This window comes from Aulonocara sp. 'chitande type north' Nkhata Bay, linkage group LG18 (assembly GCF_057382095.1).
Source record: "Aulonocara sp. 'chitande type north' Nkhata Bay isolate Kocher_YH1m ecotype deep benthic linkage group LG18, A_spYH_male_GT1.1, whole genome shotgun sequence".
NCBI lineage: Eukaryota > Metazoa > Chordata > Actinopteri > Cichliformes > Cichlidae > Aulonocara > Aulonocara sp. 'chitande type north' Nkhata Bay.
Genome location: NC_141361.1, coordinates 20,792,350 through 20,808,610, shown reverse-complemented (window position 1 = coordinate 20,808,610; position 16,261 = coordinate 20,792,350). Strand labels below are relative to the sequence as shown.

Below are 16,261 nucleotides of genomic sequence, written 5' to 3'. Positions count from 1 at the left end.
TCTACGGATTTATAGGTGGTCTTTAAATTGATGTTACACTGCCACTCATCGGACAAGTTAGGAAGAACCGCTACAGTTGTGCAAATCTAAGAATTAAAGTTAAAGTTACCAAATACTCGTCACTGATATTTATCCTGAACTCAACTAAATTTTATTTTCTAAACCTTAACTGAAACTGAAAATAAACATGATATAAAATCATTATACAACCAGCAATGGTTTTAGCAATATATTTCTGCATGACTTTATCTGTCTCACATATCAGTTGTAGCCCTTTGATTTACAACATTGTTTTGGTTCATTCCCCCCCCCCCCCCCAGGCATTTCTTACACACTTAATCAGTTAATCAGGCTGAGATCTGGACTTTGACTGGGTCATTGCAACACATTTGTTCTTTTCTTTTTCTGCTATTCTCGTGTAGATTTGGTGCTGTGTTTGGGATCATTGTCCTGCTGTATGCTGTAATTTTGGCAAACCTTTAGCTTGTCATTGCTTCACATTTGACTCTAGAATACAGAGGAGGTCGTGATCAACTTAGTGACTGCCCTAGTCCTGTGGCTGCAAACCAAGCCTTACTCATCACCCCTCCATCACTGTGCATTGCAATTGTTGTGAGATGTTTGTCCTGATATGCTGTGTTTGGTTTTCAGTGTGCATTATGACCAAAAATCACCACTTTGGTCTTTTCTGTCCAACAGACATTGTTCCACAACTCTTGTGGTTTGTTGAGATGCAACTTTGGGAAAGTCGTGTTGCTGTGTTCTTTTTAGAGAGAATAGACTTTCCCCTTTCAAATCTTCCAGACAAACCTTATTTGTTCAGTATTTTTCTAATCGCAGTTTAACATTTAACATCCTAACGGAGGACTGTAAAGTCTGAAATGTAGCTTTTGGATTTTTTGCAGTTTCTGTGAGCATTGCATGACCTTGACCTTGGGATGAATTTCCTGAGATGTCCGCTCTTGGGAAGATTGTAACATTGTGTTAACACACACCTGAATGCTCCAGACCAGCAAAGTACCAAAACCCCTATTTTCATAGTTTGGTCACACTTGCAGATGCTTAATTAACGACACATGCATTTGATTGGCAGCACCTGGCTGTTACTTACCCTCATAATTCCTTTGGAAAGAGTAGGAGTGTAGTTAGTTTTGACAGGACTGTATCTACTTATTTGGTAGAAAGTCCAGACTACTCCCACTCGCTTCAAATGTAGCAGTGCAGCCTAGAGTTTAACTCGCTACAGATCACTATGAGATGTGACATTAAAAATAATGACAGAAAACAGACCGATGCATTTCTCAGAATTCACATTTGCCACATTATGGAGTAATTAGACTTTCAGCAATACAACATTGCACTATGACACAGTGATTTTGTTATCTTAACATGAACAGGCTAACAACTGTTTACATGTAGATCACATAAAACACTGTTCTGTGCAAGATTTTATTTTAAATTTTGAAATACTTTTTAGATCATAGGAATATTACCAATGAAACCTAAACAACAAATTTAGAGACATTACAAGTACAGACTTTAGTCCTGTTTTCCATAGTCCAATGGCAGCCATGCCGATATTGGACTATTGATTTGGCACATCCGTACAAAATATAATAAAAATGCTGCAAACAAATATAATTGCAGCTTTTTTCAGTGGGAGGCTATTTTTAATAGGGTAGGGGCATTATCATGACATCACTGAAACCAAACAGGCCTCTTTTAATATTACATTTATAGATATTCCAGTCCGTGAACACATCCCTGATCATTCCACAGTGATCCCCAAATGTGCTAAAAGCTGATCTAATTGGCCTATTGCATTTCATGCTTGCGACCACAAGAATCCAGTGTTTATCCACACGCTGCCTCTCTTCTCACACTCACTGCAAACCAGGCACAACATTTCAGTCCTCCGTGACATCAACAATCAGGGACAGCTGGAGAATGACCCATAATGCAGTTCAGCCTTGCCTTCAGTGTGGGAGGCTTCCCATTTTTTTCTCTTTTCTTTTTCACCCCTTAGCCTCCCCACTACGTGCCCACACCCTCTCAATTTTCAAACCTCCTAACTATACACAAGCTAGACTTATGTATACACATTCTCCACGAGCGAACGCTGACACATGACAAATCAAAGCTCTAATAAACAGCTTGCGCTGAACAATTTCCCCACCACCACCAAAGGACGAAAAATAAACAAATCCCTGTCGGTTGAGCATCCAGGCCATTTGGTAGGTCTGTCTGTTGATGACTGGGTGGCCCAGGGCTGCTTGGTGTGAGGCCTGGGATGGAGCCACAACTGTTTCCTGTGGGCAGTCCAACCCCCAGAACCTCTCCACAACTGGCTTAGTGGGTGGTATTCCCCTCCTCCCTTTTTTTCCCCTCTCATCCCCTAAACCTCTAGACCCTCCTCTCCCTCCTCTCCTTTCCAAGCAGTTCTCCTTCCCCCTTTTCCTCCCCTTACTCTGTCAGTCCATCCATTCTCACAGCCATAGTCCTCAGCTCAACACTTCCCCAGTGGCCTCAAGTGGACCGAGTAAGATAAGAAAAAATGTAAAGAAACCTTGTCTCTGTGTGCACTTAGTCCAAGTATGCCCTCATCATTTACATAAAGCTAAAAACTGTCACAAAGGTGTGATTTTTGCCTGATTACAAAAACATTTGGGGGGGTTAGTAAAGTATCACACATCCTCATCCACATTTTCTTCTTTTTAACATATATATTTAAAGCTATAACACATTGTTTCTCTTTTTCAAGCTTTAAACTACAAAATAAACCATGAACCAGCTGACAGTGCACATCATTAAAATGTTCTTTGAATTGACTCACTCGGTGATGATGTTTTATCACTTCACATGTGTCTGTCCCAAAACTGAGCATGAGCTCTTGTAAATGCACATCCTGTTATACACAGGCTAGGTCACGGGAATGTGAAATAATGTAACAAAACAGTAGCATCTGTGGCTTTATGCTTTTGTTATTTTCATATACCTTTGTGCGTGTTTATTCAGATTTTTCTCATGACTTTGTGACTGTTGCGGAGAATGTCTCGCACATGTTGCAGAGACTTCAGGGTGGGCTTTCCCTTCAAGCAGCCAGCTCTGTTCCACATTTGTTTGTTCATACTGATAAGGGTTCAATACTTGGCTGAAAAACACTAGAAAAAAACAAACTGAAAATTGGGTTTTTGAGTTCAAGTCTCCTCTTTTAAACACCAAAGTTGGCCTCAACACTGTCATGCCACGCAAAGATCACAGTTGCCGAAAGGACACAGCGGCATTTTTAGGTGCTGGCTTCACAGTGTCGATTGTTGGTGGTGTTTGATCCGAAGAAGAACGCAGTCTTGTATCTGTTGGCCCTGTCACTGTTTAACCGCTCCCCTTTTTTCCACCCGTCCAAAAGCATATTTTCTCAGTGTAAAGAAAATTGGCGGAGGCCGTAGCTCTGTTCCTCTATACAGACTAAATAAACATGCACATGCATACTGTACGTGAGCTGAGCACACTTATAAACCACCCAGGAAGGCTGACAGATGAGGAGAGGAGCAGTGAGAGAAACAGAGAAGGAAAAACTGAACTACTTTTTCATATTCTTTCTTTTTTGTATGGTATTAATAGCTATAATAATTCTGTAACCCTTGCCAAACCTAACACTAATATGAAATTAGGTCTTTAGAATAAGTTTAGCATTTGGGTGTAAGCTGTCGGCGAGCATTAGTCAGTTTTTCCCTAAATATGAAGCGGACTTTAATTCTGTGTCAGCCCTATAGTGATGCTGAAATACTGACCAATGAGGCAGTTCGTAGTGGGCATGTGATTTGCTATAATCATGTCTGTAATGTGTGGTTTTATCAAATGGTTTTCATCTTTTTTATCTTTCTAAGATAAAAACCCTAAATATATAGGGTCTGTATTGCATTTTACAACATGACCAGCAGAGAGCAATATAACTACAAACAGAACTGACAGCATGCAGTCAGGTACAGCTAACTGTGGGATTTGAAATAAAAGTGCTGACAGGACTCAAGATCCAGTATTAGAATGCAGGTTTTCTTCTTTTCCATAGCATAGCTTTGGGTTGGTACGTGCTGTTCCATAACTGAACCCACTGCGCATCCAGCAGGGAATTAAATCTTCTCAAGCCAGAGAGCTAAACGTGCAACTGGAACATTCACTCATTAAAGCATGTTCGTATTCTTGGCATGTGGAGATCCAGTAAATAATGCCAGTGACCCTTTTTTTCTTTCTTTCCATGCCATTATTTTAAAAAAGTAAGTACTAAATTTTCTCTTCAGCCACATCATTTCAAGCTTTGGAGTCATTCACTGAGGACTTCACTCACCTTTGAACTTGTGAGTGCAGCCAGACAAAGTTCTATTTTTTCCCCACTGCTCGCAAATGCATATCTGTTTCTTCAGCAATAATTTTATTTATTTATTTTGGCTCAGAAGTAAACAATGGTTCATGCAGTACCTGCAATTACAGTAACACTATGGGCATGTGTTTTCGGCCTGTACATTAATGTAATTATCATTTTTATACCTAAAGTTAAAAATGCAATTAATAGAATCATTATTATGGGCACAGAAAACTGGCTTTTTGTTAATGATTAGCCAGCAGTGTATGTTATATACACTGCTGGCTAATATTACAGATCCACTAGAATCTAGTCAGCACACTCAGTAAGATAAATATTTAAATAAACTAAAGCCAAGATTGATGACAGTGTTGGCACAGAACTAAGTGCACTTATTCAAGTTACAGGAATGCTACTTTATGCTTCTACTACATTCTCATGTGATAGTTTTATTACTAAATTCTTTATAAGTCAAACAAACAAACAGAAAACTATTGTTTACAGTCCAGTAGATTTTTATGCTAAAATTCAAATGGTTTCATTTAACAGCCGTTTTGAGGCCAAAGAACTAAACTTAACACGTGCATCCACTGGTATTTATGTAGTGATACTTCATCTGTAAGTAGTACTTTATATATGCTGTATTAAGTTACTAATTAGCAACAATTTGATGTGATGGTGTTGTATTTTAAAACAGAATCTACCTGTGAATAGCATAATGGTTATCTCCCTGCCTTTTTGTGGTAGCCAGGTAACTGGTAATGGTGATTTGAGTGTTTGGCTTTAAAAGGAATGATTAGTTCCTGTAATGACTTTGGCTGGGTGGTTTAAGCTGCTAAATCTGACATATGACCACACCCCATCTGTGGGCATCCTGTACGTTTAATGTAAACTGTAAAAAAGCAACACCCTAATTGCATCACTGGATCACGCTTTACAAGTTTGAATAAATGTTTATTTTTGTTTTGTATGAGTTTGTCAGAAGATGCGTACACTGTGATTATAAAGGGATGAACATGGTGGGCTGTGGTGTTTAAATAGTGTTCAGATGGTATTAAGGGGCCCAGAGTGAAGAACATATCACCCATACCATTATAGCACCAGCCTGACCTGCTGGTACAAGGCAGAACGGATCCATGCTTTCATTTTGTTGACGCCAAATTCTCATCCGACCATTTGAATGTTGAAGCAGAAACTGAGGCTTATCGGACCAGGTAGTGTTTTTCCTAATCTTCTGTTGTCCAGTTTTGGTAAGCCTGTGAGAACTGTAGCCTCAGTTCTTCTTCTTAGCTGACAGGACTGGTGTTAAGTGTGGTCTTCTGCAGCTTTCAGAGATGCTCTTATGAATTGGTTGTAACGAGTGGTTATTGGAGTTACTGTTGCCTTCCCATCAGCTCAAAGCACTCTAGCTATTCTCCTCTGGCATCAACAAGACGTTATCACCCAGAGAACTGATGCTCTCTCTCTTTCTTTTTTTTTACACCATTCTCTGTAAACACCAGAGATGTTTGTGCGGGAAAATCCCAGTTGATCAGCTGTTTCTGAAATACTCAGACCAACAAGTCTGAAACCACACACGTGCCACCTTCAGAGTCATTTAAATCACTTCTCTTCTTCATTGTGATGCTTGGTGTGAAAATCCTAAATATTGTCACCCTACATGTGAAGCTATTTTGAAGAATTTGAAAGTAAAAGGCATTATAGCCTTTAGATACAGTACTGAAATATCATTAATGTCATCTACATGGCTTTACACCCACAACCTCACACATACTTTAAGTTAGGTCACAGAGTGCAACTTGCGGTTCCTCAACTTCTCTATTTGGTTGGTAAAAAGTCCACAGGGCCATTCTGTCATCACAATTCCCCTATTGGCTTTCATTAGTTTCCAAAGTTAAAGCAAACTGCAGAAAGTAGAGAAGCTATCTGACAAAAAAAGGAGGTGGTGGTGGTTGGGGGTTGCAAAATAAGGGTTATATCTTAATGTAAATCTGTCCATTGAAAGTTTAATGGGAGATTAAAACAAAGTTTTATCCATGACTGTGAAATTAGCCCATAAATTCTATTCCTGAATTCAATCACTTTCTTTATATATAAACTGTAGAGACTGAAATACAGCAGGCCTCCATACGACCTCTTTAAGGGAACACCAATTGAAACCACAAACCGTGAATAGCACAGAAATGTGTTAGTGTGCTTTTGAAATTAATCCTTAAAACCCACCAGTGTTTTGGGCTTTTTTCTCTCTCCCTTTTTTTTTACAGGAGCCAACAGAGAAGGCATGTTTGCTTGTATAGTGCAGGGTACAACATGTGGACCCCAAAGTTCTCAAAGAAAAACTGAACCTACACACAGAGCTTTACGGCCTTCTCCCAAACCACAGCAAAGGGATGCGCTGCGAAGGTTTCCAGAATAGCAACTTAATTTTCGTGTTTTACTAAGTTCCCCGAAAGAGAGAGAAATGTGGCCATTCAGCGAGATAATTGCAAAAGGATGACAGATGAAGTCATGTTACCAAACTAGCAGATTGTATCACTTGTTTTAAGAAAAAGAAATCAGATAATGAGATAAAGATTTCCTTTCCAGTGCTCCAAGTCCGCAGACAATGATAATATTTCAGGAATTAAAGCTTAAGAGTGAGCTCTTCATCGAAGCTTGTAAATCTCACCAAGCTCAAATAATTTTTTTCTCTCTGTTGTTTAAAAAACAAAATAGTTACGTAGTCCCTGTCAAACCTTCTCTGACTTATGCTAAGTGATGTCTTGTTTGTAATAAAACGAGCAACAGACTTTGGTTTGAGACAAACAGAAACCCCTAGTTAGCATATGCAAGACAGATGAACAGGCAACGAATTAAAAAAAAAAACGTTGAAGCTCAAATTTCATTAAAAAACAAACAAACCCCAAAACAAAGCGTTAAAGAAACCACATCGCTGGCCACACTGTGAGCGCTGAAGTGTGTTTGAGAAACATTGCTGCAAACGTTGGTTTATTATCAAAAGATGGAACCAAACATTTTTACCTCGTAATGACACGATGATTTGGATATTGTCTAAAAAGGCAAATGATACATGTTATTGTGTATTTGTATTGCTTCTATGCTACTAACATTTTTATCATTTATCCTGTTATCATTAACCGAGGTCTTGATTTCCCCCCAAGGTCCTGAGCTGACACTTAACTACTTCAGTTCCATCATAAGCTACCTACACGTGAGTGTTAGTTTTATTGTTAATGTGTTAATGCCATTGTTTGCCTTTTCTATTGCACAGACAATGATTTGGCAGACCCTGAGACAAACGATATTGAAAAACCACGCTCATGCATGTTGTCAATTATAGTTTATCATCTGGTTTGCCTAACTTTCTGTAGAGTAAGGCTCTGCCTTATTGCTCCCCAGCCTGCCCCAGTCCTCCTCCTCCTCTTCTCCTCTTCACCACATGAAATGGCTGTCTGTGCCAGCCTAGCGCTGAGCCTTCATTAGCTTTTACTACCCCACTTGGATGTGTTTAGCTTTGCTCTCTTTCTCTGCCTCACTGTGTGTGTCTGTGTGTGCACGTCTCACACTCTGTGTGTGTCTGTGTCGGCATATGTCTAATTACCAACCCCCGCCCTCCCTTTGGAGTACCCCTCAATGCCATGCCACCATATCATTACACTGTGGCTGCAATTTAAACTTCAGTCACACATACAGACGCACCAGCATACCCTGGCTGGCCTGCAAATTGCAAAGAGGAGACAGTGGGGCACTGTAGAGAGCTGCTTTAGCTCCTTTATTCTCCCCTAAAATGGAGAAACACACATGCACAAAGGAAGTGATGTAGAGAAAGAAAGAGTACATGAAAAACATAAGAGAAATTGCTGTGCCAGAGAGTACTACAGCACATCCCATCAGGGCTGATCCACAACTACGTTTGGCGTTCAAACTGTTATTGTTTGAACCAAACAAATCACTTATAAACACAAGGCCTCTGCCTTACGAGGCTCATATTTAGGCCCTTCTGTAAACAGCAAAGCACAGAATGAATCAATTAAAAGGGCATTACGCTGGTTCCTGTTTATTTAAAACATGTTTACACTATATGGGCCCTCCTGCCTCTCTGCATGATTGCCTGGAACTTAGCATTCCTCCACCTCCTCCTCCTCCTGCCACCCCTCGACGGGCCCGGTCACGGCAAGGTATACCAAATACACACACGCACACACACGGTGCATAGATTACAAACACATTTGTTATGTTGAAGAGCGTTTTCAGTAAATATTGATCTCGTTCTTCCTCTGTTTCTGTGAGAGATGATTAGAAGAACTCCGTCGGAGCAGCGGTCTGCTACAGTGTGCAATCACTATGCAGGAACACATATAAATACATGCAGCAGCAGAGAAACTCAAGCCTTAAAGGAGCATTTTGTTTCAGATGGGTGAGTAACTACGTATATAAGTGAAACAACATGTTCTTTGATTCATTAAACATTTGCTGAAGGAAAAATATTGCTAACACCTAAAATATTGCCACAAATATATATAAAAAAAACTACAAAAAGCTCAATCATAGTAATTTAATAAAGTAATTTCGTAAAGGTGAGTGAGTTGTGGTTGCATAAGTTATAATATTTACTTTATTACAGAGTAAGTTTGAAATAATAATGTTAGTGACCTCTTAGGAGTCACCTGGTTGCTGATGACTACAGCCCTTAGCTTCTGCGTCTTAAAACAGAAGCTAATGTAGAAGCGCCTTAAATTGGCATTCCACCTGAAGGCCACCAGATGACGATAGATGTGGTTGCAAAAAGAACTCCGGACCTTTAGAAGTCTATGGGGGAGCAGCTTTCTGTCTTAATCACTATAAAGGTTTTCCTGTTGATTTTATCAGTTCAATCACTCATTTTATGTGATGCTGAATGAAAAATTAAGTCTATTTTGTAAATTACGGTAATACCATTTTTACATAATACAGGTATGAAAGCACGTACTTACTGGCTAACAACTCAGACCAGCCCTTCCTTACCGCATCCGGTATTTTTGGAACCAACACTCGTGAAAAACTTGTCTTCAAAACCAGACTTCAAAAACCAATCGTGCTGGTCACCCCTTTAGAGTTAGGATGAAAACGTTTTAGCCACATGCTAAACAAGCTCATTTTCAAAAAGTTAAAGATGACATGTTTCAAATAAAATCTAATGCAATTCAATTTTATTTATACAGCACCAAATCATAACAACAGTCACCTCAAGGCACTTTATATTGTAAGGTAGACCCTACAATAATACATTCAGAGAAAAACCCAACAATCATATGACCCCCTATGAGCAAGCACTTATGTAACAGTGGGAAGGAAAAACTCCCTTTTAACAGGAAGAAAATCTGGCAGAACCAGGCTCAGGGAGGGGCGGCCATCTGTGCAAACGGTTGGGGAGAGAGAAGGAAGACAGGATAAAAGACATGCTGTGGAAGAGAGCTGTGAATTAATAACAAGTATGATTACATGCAGAAAAGTCTATTAACACATAGTGAGTGAGAAAGGTGACTGAAGAAAAAACACTTAATGCATCATTGGAGTCCACCTAGTTACCCTAGCATGCACTGTTGGAGGATGCCAGTGTACCTAGAGACAACCCGTAGACGCAAGGAGAATATACAAAGTTCATAGTAGCCATTAGATAGTAGTAATTAAGGAATACTAATTTCTGATTGTTGATATTTTTTTGCAGGTAGGAAGATGGTGTCGAGGATATCACTACAGTCTCACAGCTGTCTGCATGGACTGGTGACCAGAGTCCTCAAGACTTGGATCAGAAGATCAACACCACTCTTACATCTCAGCTGTGGCGCTAGAGATAGAAGGCTGTTAGGTTGGCTTAACAAAAATCACTGAACAGCATTTGTGTCTCCTGCCAATTTCTGGATTATGGTGGGTTTAATTTTCAGATTTCCAACAAGAACTATCAGTTCTTACAAAACAAACAAACCAACAAAAAAAGATATCCTTTTAAAATACAGTTTACACTTTACTGTAATTATTCTCTTGAGGAAAAGCGCTGCTGTGGATGTGAAGAGAAGCAATCCTAGTTCCCCAGATTTGTGTGGTATGTCTGCTTTCTCACTGGCTTTACAGCTAATTCCCCCATTCTTCTCTGCTGTGCTTAGTGCAAAAGTAGAAACACATACACCACCCCCTGCTTCACACAGACACGCATGCCAGTGCATGTTTTTACACTCACACACTCACACACACACACACGCACCCACTGCTCTCACACACATGCACACACACACACACACACACACACACTTTTCTTTACTAATCAGCCCTATTGAATTCCAGCAACAATAGGCGCTCATCCTCGGGCCACCCAAGCAGTGCATGCACACAGACACACACACATGCACACCAACAGCACCAGATCATGAGTTCTGTCTTTTGTTCCTTTATCATGTTTTTTCTTCCTTCATTGATCTCACCTCACACAGGTCAGGAGTTGGCACTGGAAGATCCTGTTATCTGGACTATCAGCTTCTGGGCCCACACACTGCACTCGCTTACAGAAAGGAGGGAAGGAGCTCATTTTTACTTACTGTTAACATCCACTGTCCTGGCAATGCTGACGAGAAGCAGACACATTGAGCAGTTTTACGTCCAATGCTGTCCCTTCTATGACGCTTCATAGACAGACCGTGATGTGCCTGCTGCTGTCATTACGGCTGTTACATTCCTCCCTAATTGCAAAAGATGTTACCGACTAACAATATTGTTATTTAATTTCTTGGCTGGGGAGAGGAGGCAGAAAAGGTTTAAAAGTAGTTCTTGTACTGCTCAGGAATAGTCCAACACACCTTAATTTTTTATCTTATTAAATCCTATCTTATGTGGTTCCCAGAATGACTCAGCACTCCTGTTTCTTCGGCTGTGGGGACATAAATCTGTGGGGACCCACCTTCTTTTCAGAGGAGCAGGTCCCCACAACATAAATCAATATATTGTACTGGGTTTGAGATTAGGGTGAGCTTAAACTAATATTAACCTCAGGATAAGGTTTGGGTTTAGATAAGTAGTAGATAATTTCTTCTACTCTTTAGGTACATGCAAAATAGTCTCTCATGAGTGTGAACATTAGTCTGAACAGTTGTTTACATAATTTCCCTCCAAAGCATGCTGGGTAAGGCTCCAGCCCTGCTGTGACCCATAACTGGACATGTTTTCTCGTCACTGAACTGTGACATTGCGCACAAATGTGATGACATCACTCGCTGAGCAAATGTTCTCATTAATGAAGAGCTTAAAACAAAATCAGCAGGGCCCGCGTTGTTCCTAGCTCGAGGCCGTACGTGAGATAGTAGAAACTAAGAGATATTTAGGTTTAGCTTACCCCGAATATAGACACATAAACACTGCGTTGTGTTGTTGCTGTCTGCCTGTGTGCAAGAGTATGAGGCTTGTGTTAGATGTGCATGTGCATGACAGCGACTTCAAAAGAGCGAGGTATCAGATTCAGACATGGGCTGCTTTGCCTGGGCTGACAAACGAGGAGCTGTTGTGTGGGAAGCAAAGGAATTTACAGCATCTACCTTTTATCTACACAGGTGGGCCTGTGTGTATATGTGTGTGCATCTGCGCACGAGGAGGCAGGGATGTGGGTGTGTGTGTGTTTGAGAGAGAGAGAGCATGTAGCTTGTTTTATGTTTGTGTTTCAGAATCTGCAGTGCACATAAACACAAGAGGCTTGATGTTTGTGTGTGTGGGGATGTGCGTCCGAGATTTAGACAGATGAGTCACAACAATAATTCAGGCAACCGGTGATCCCAGGCACCTTACAGGTGGTTCAAAGCTCCAGTTCACTGGTTCCTACTGTTAAGTCATTGTTCACAAAGTGGGGACGTTTTACTCAGCAGGAAGACACACGCTGCTAAATGCTTGTCCGTGTGCGACAACTCTTTCTGACGGATTATTTCCTAACCCTAAACCTGTGCGGCTTTCAGGGGGTGTCAGATGACTGTCAGGAAGCTGAGGGCACTGTTATGCTTGCACAACACCTCAGGCACAGTGAGATAACAATAAATCTAAACCGATAAGACATCCAGTTCATTCTGCATGGAGTTTTCTGTCTTTTTCATGTCCTTAGATAATCATCATAAATTTGTTTATCATCCCTCTGATCTGTGAAACTCACATTTATTTGAACACAAACAAAACAGTGAGCGAATAGCTGCGTTTATGTCGTGTTATCCTTTAACTACTGCGTACCAGACAAATGTAGCAAGTATCTTGAAGACTTGGGATGAGGAAAATTAAGAATGTGGTCATCAAAATTTTATGCAGAGTTGGGTTAACTGGGGATTCCTAATTGTGATAGGTGTGGATGTGAATGGTCGCCTCTCTCTGTGTTAGTCCTGCAACTGATTGGCATCTTGTCAAGGATGTAGCCTCTCTCCCTTTGACAGCTGAGGTAGGCCCCCAGCTCACACAGTTATCCAACACGCTTTGTAAATACGTTTTACTGTATGTAAGATTTACATTTTGACCTGAGGTTGGCAAAGAAATAAAGGGAAAGACAAATGTCCAAAGCAAAATTAATGTAATTTTCAGACCCAAATGAAGTGTAATCTTGTGCTTAAATTGGATGAGATGGATGGAGCATGCTTAGAAAGTTCATGTCTATCCTTCCCTGACAATATAATAAAGATAATATTAAAATCTTTGCCTTTATCTTAAGCATCTCTTTGATTTTACCGCTTTAGTAACTCAGCGCTTGTATGTCAAGGCCAGAAGGGTCAGCATGCTTCTGCCCGACACCTCAACATCGTGTCTTGATGAGAGAACAGGCCACAGTGTGTGAGATGTGTGCTCCCATTTTATTTATTTACAGGGCAACAGGTGGACATACACACACGCAAAGACTGGCAAAGACCGAAGAAGCACTTTTTTTCATTCCATTTATTTTGTTAGTTAAATTTCTATAGCAGGTGAGGGAACATAATGGTCACACAAGGGTTTTTTCTTGAGCATAGTTTTCAGAAGTCACAGTGTTTTAGACGTGGACAAGAACATTTTTAAAACTGACAATGAAGAAGGAAGGGCCAAGAGGAGACTCAAAAACAAGGTGTAACAGTGACTCCTACACACCTTCTCCTTCATGGTCCTCCAACCGCCCCCTCTGCTTCACACACACGCACGCACACCTCCTGCTCTCTCACACACACACACACAAAGGCCTCAGCTCTAAAGTGTTGTGAACCCCTTCCCTCCCATGACCTCCCGCCCTCCAGTCCACCCCCCCCCCCCCCAAAGTCAACAGAACAATAAAATAAAAGCAAACTCAGCCACAAATAGATATATTTATATATAATATATATTTACTCTTTAAAAATAGAACTTCAGTCTAGATACTAACAACTGTACAAACTACAAAAATAAAAATTTAATATAAATAATTTATATGGCATGACATTAACATTTTTTTCTGAAATAAACTACAAATCAATGCAGGACTCCCTCGCCCACCCCCTTCCCGCAAGCGCGCACACACACACCCGCACATTCACACACACACACACACACACACACACAGATACTGACAACACCTCCTGGCTGTCTATGGTGTGATCAAACTGTGAAAGGTGTTTTTGTTCAGCTGCAGTAGCTACTTGACTGTTTTTTCATATTTCCAAAATAAAAAAACAAAACAAAAAAACCAAAGCTGCCACTTGGAAAATGACACACACACACGTAGACACACACAAATAGATCTGCAAGTTTCTCCCTGCAATTATTTAACCTGGCAGTGATTAGACCAATACTGAACAAGAATAATAACAACTGAAACTCTGTAAAGCAAATGAAATGAAAGAAATGTAACATGACACATATATGAGGTTTGCATTAACAGACAGAGTGAGTCATTAGAAAAAAAAAAGTGAGTCAGAGCGTGTCGAAGCGCTAACTAGATTGAAACCGGTTTACATCGTGTAATAATTGCACAGGGTCACGATAACAAGAGACCCTAATAACCCTAAAGCAGCCAGCAAAGAAAAGAAAGAGAAGAAAATAATAAACTAAAATAACTCCCTTTGCATTTGTGAATTTTAAGATTCCCTTTCAAAACTAATACGAGAAGGTGAACGACACTTTTGTTAAAGTGACAAAAGTAAACATCACCCACTGTAGAGCTTACAAAAACTGCAGGAAAAAAAGACATCAAAGCTCCTTCAAGTAATTTAAAACTGCAGAGGCCGTTGGGGCACAGGCAATATGAATTAAGCGTGTCATGATGGCTGACTGATCAGATTTGACCATTTTCAGATAGATGGTGACAAGCGTCAGCCAATCACTGCCAATCGTGGTACACATTCTGTGTCTCGACAAGAGAAAGCGATAAAAACATATTTATACAATTACAACATAATACTGAGCTCTGAATGCTGTGATAACAGGGGAAGGGTGATGTAGTGAAGGCACGGCGGTTACTACTGTTAAGAAAACACCATCTGCTGTGTAAGTTTTTACAGTGCACACTATGGCAGAGAGTCTGTCAGATACAGAATACCTCACAGCGCAACACTGTGATAGATGCTAACAGGAGAAGGGGGAGGGAGGGGTACTGCATTTTTCTTTTAAGGCAAATTGCTTAAAATTATTTTGAAGTGTAGCAGCAAAAAAAGGAACATAATACAAATAGAAATAAAACACTGACCATGTATGTTCAATAGCCTATAATCTTAATAACATCTCAGCTTTGTGAAAACATATAGCACATTTCTTATTCTATACAGTGCAGGGGGGCAACCCAAAAAAAAAAAAAAACACAAAAAAGAAACAAATAAAATCAACCACCCCACTTGAAGATAATCTTTTACATCTGAACTTTTACACAAGAGAATACCCAAGTTATACAGTACTCTTTTAAATAGCTTCCCTCTTGTTTAGTATTAAAATATATACTCATAAATTTATATAATTCTTAAAAGAAATATTTTTTTCGTCTTAACACGTCCTTGAAGTAAAACCTCTCATTTATTCTTTAGAGTCTATGTACAGCTGTCAATGTGTGACGTGACGCCATGTGGACGTTCTGGGGAGTAGCCCAGAGATTCGAAGAGAGAGGGCGAGGCGTGTGAGAGGGTCTAGCAGTCTTTGGGTGCCTGGATCCTCAGCTCACCTGCAGCAGACAGAAGAGAGCGATCAGACTTTAGGCACGGGGGACATTAAGTCACGGTCACATGTTACTGTCAGTGACAAAGAAGCCTGAAAACTTTGCTCACCTTGTGTCTTGTCAAGCTGATATTCTGTCTGGCCCTGTGTTGCTTCCAAGTCCTGGAGCTCTAGAGAGTCTCTTTTACATGAAGAAAAGTTTGTTTTGTCACCACATGTCCTCTTAGCAGCCTCAAAACAGTCCGACTCGCTGTCCGTGTCAAAACCTTCATGCATGTAGCCTTGGTATGCTGCTCCCGGCAAGGTCGGGTGGACAGCCACTGTCACAGAAGCCGTGGCTGTAACCATAGTAACAGGTCCCCCAGCGGAGCCTTGTTGTGTTGGCAGGGTAGAGTTGCTATGGCTATAGCTCAGCCCTTTAGTCCTGTTTGGCTGAGGCCCTCTAACGTTCTGGAACCTGGGGCCGCTCTGAAAAGTCCTCCCAGGAAAGTGGGCTCTGTCGCCGGGTAAGTGTTGGCCAGGCTGAGCCTGGAGTCTCTGGGAGCCCCTCTGCTGCTCCCGCTTGTTTTCATCCCAGCATGTAACCTGGGATCCAAGAGGAGACTGTGCAATGTAGGAAGATTCACTTAATGGTTCAATCCTCCCACCAGGAGCTGTTGCATTTTCTCTAAATGGCTTCACCACCTAAAACAAAGAAATGTTTACAGTTAACTTTCAGAAGATTTGATGAACAATAGGGCAGCTTAATTTGTCTGCGTG

General features: G+C 40.6%; 1 protein-coding gene across 1 annotated transcript in view; it reads right to left on the bottom strand.

The window, feature by feature from the left end:
- Positions 1–13,676: 13,676 nt before the first annotated feature.
- ptch2 (patched 2) overlaps positions 13,677–16,261 on the bottom strand; it is a 28,034-nt gene continuing 25,449 nt past the window's right edge. The window contains exons 22-23 of the mRNA XM_086272003.1: positions 15,613–16,186; positions 13,677–15,509 (exon numbers count right to left, since the gene is read on the bottom strand). Of these exons, the coding sequence (XP_086128129.1) occupies positions 15,475–15,509; positions 15,613–16,186 (609 nt within the window). The 3' untranslated portion in view covers positions 13,677–15,474. The remainder of the gene's footprint in view (positions 15,510–15,612; positions 16,187–16,261) is intronic.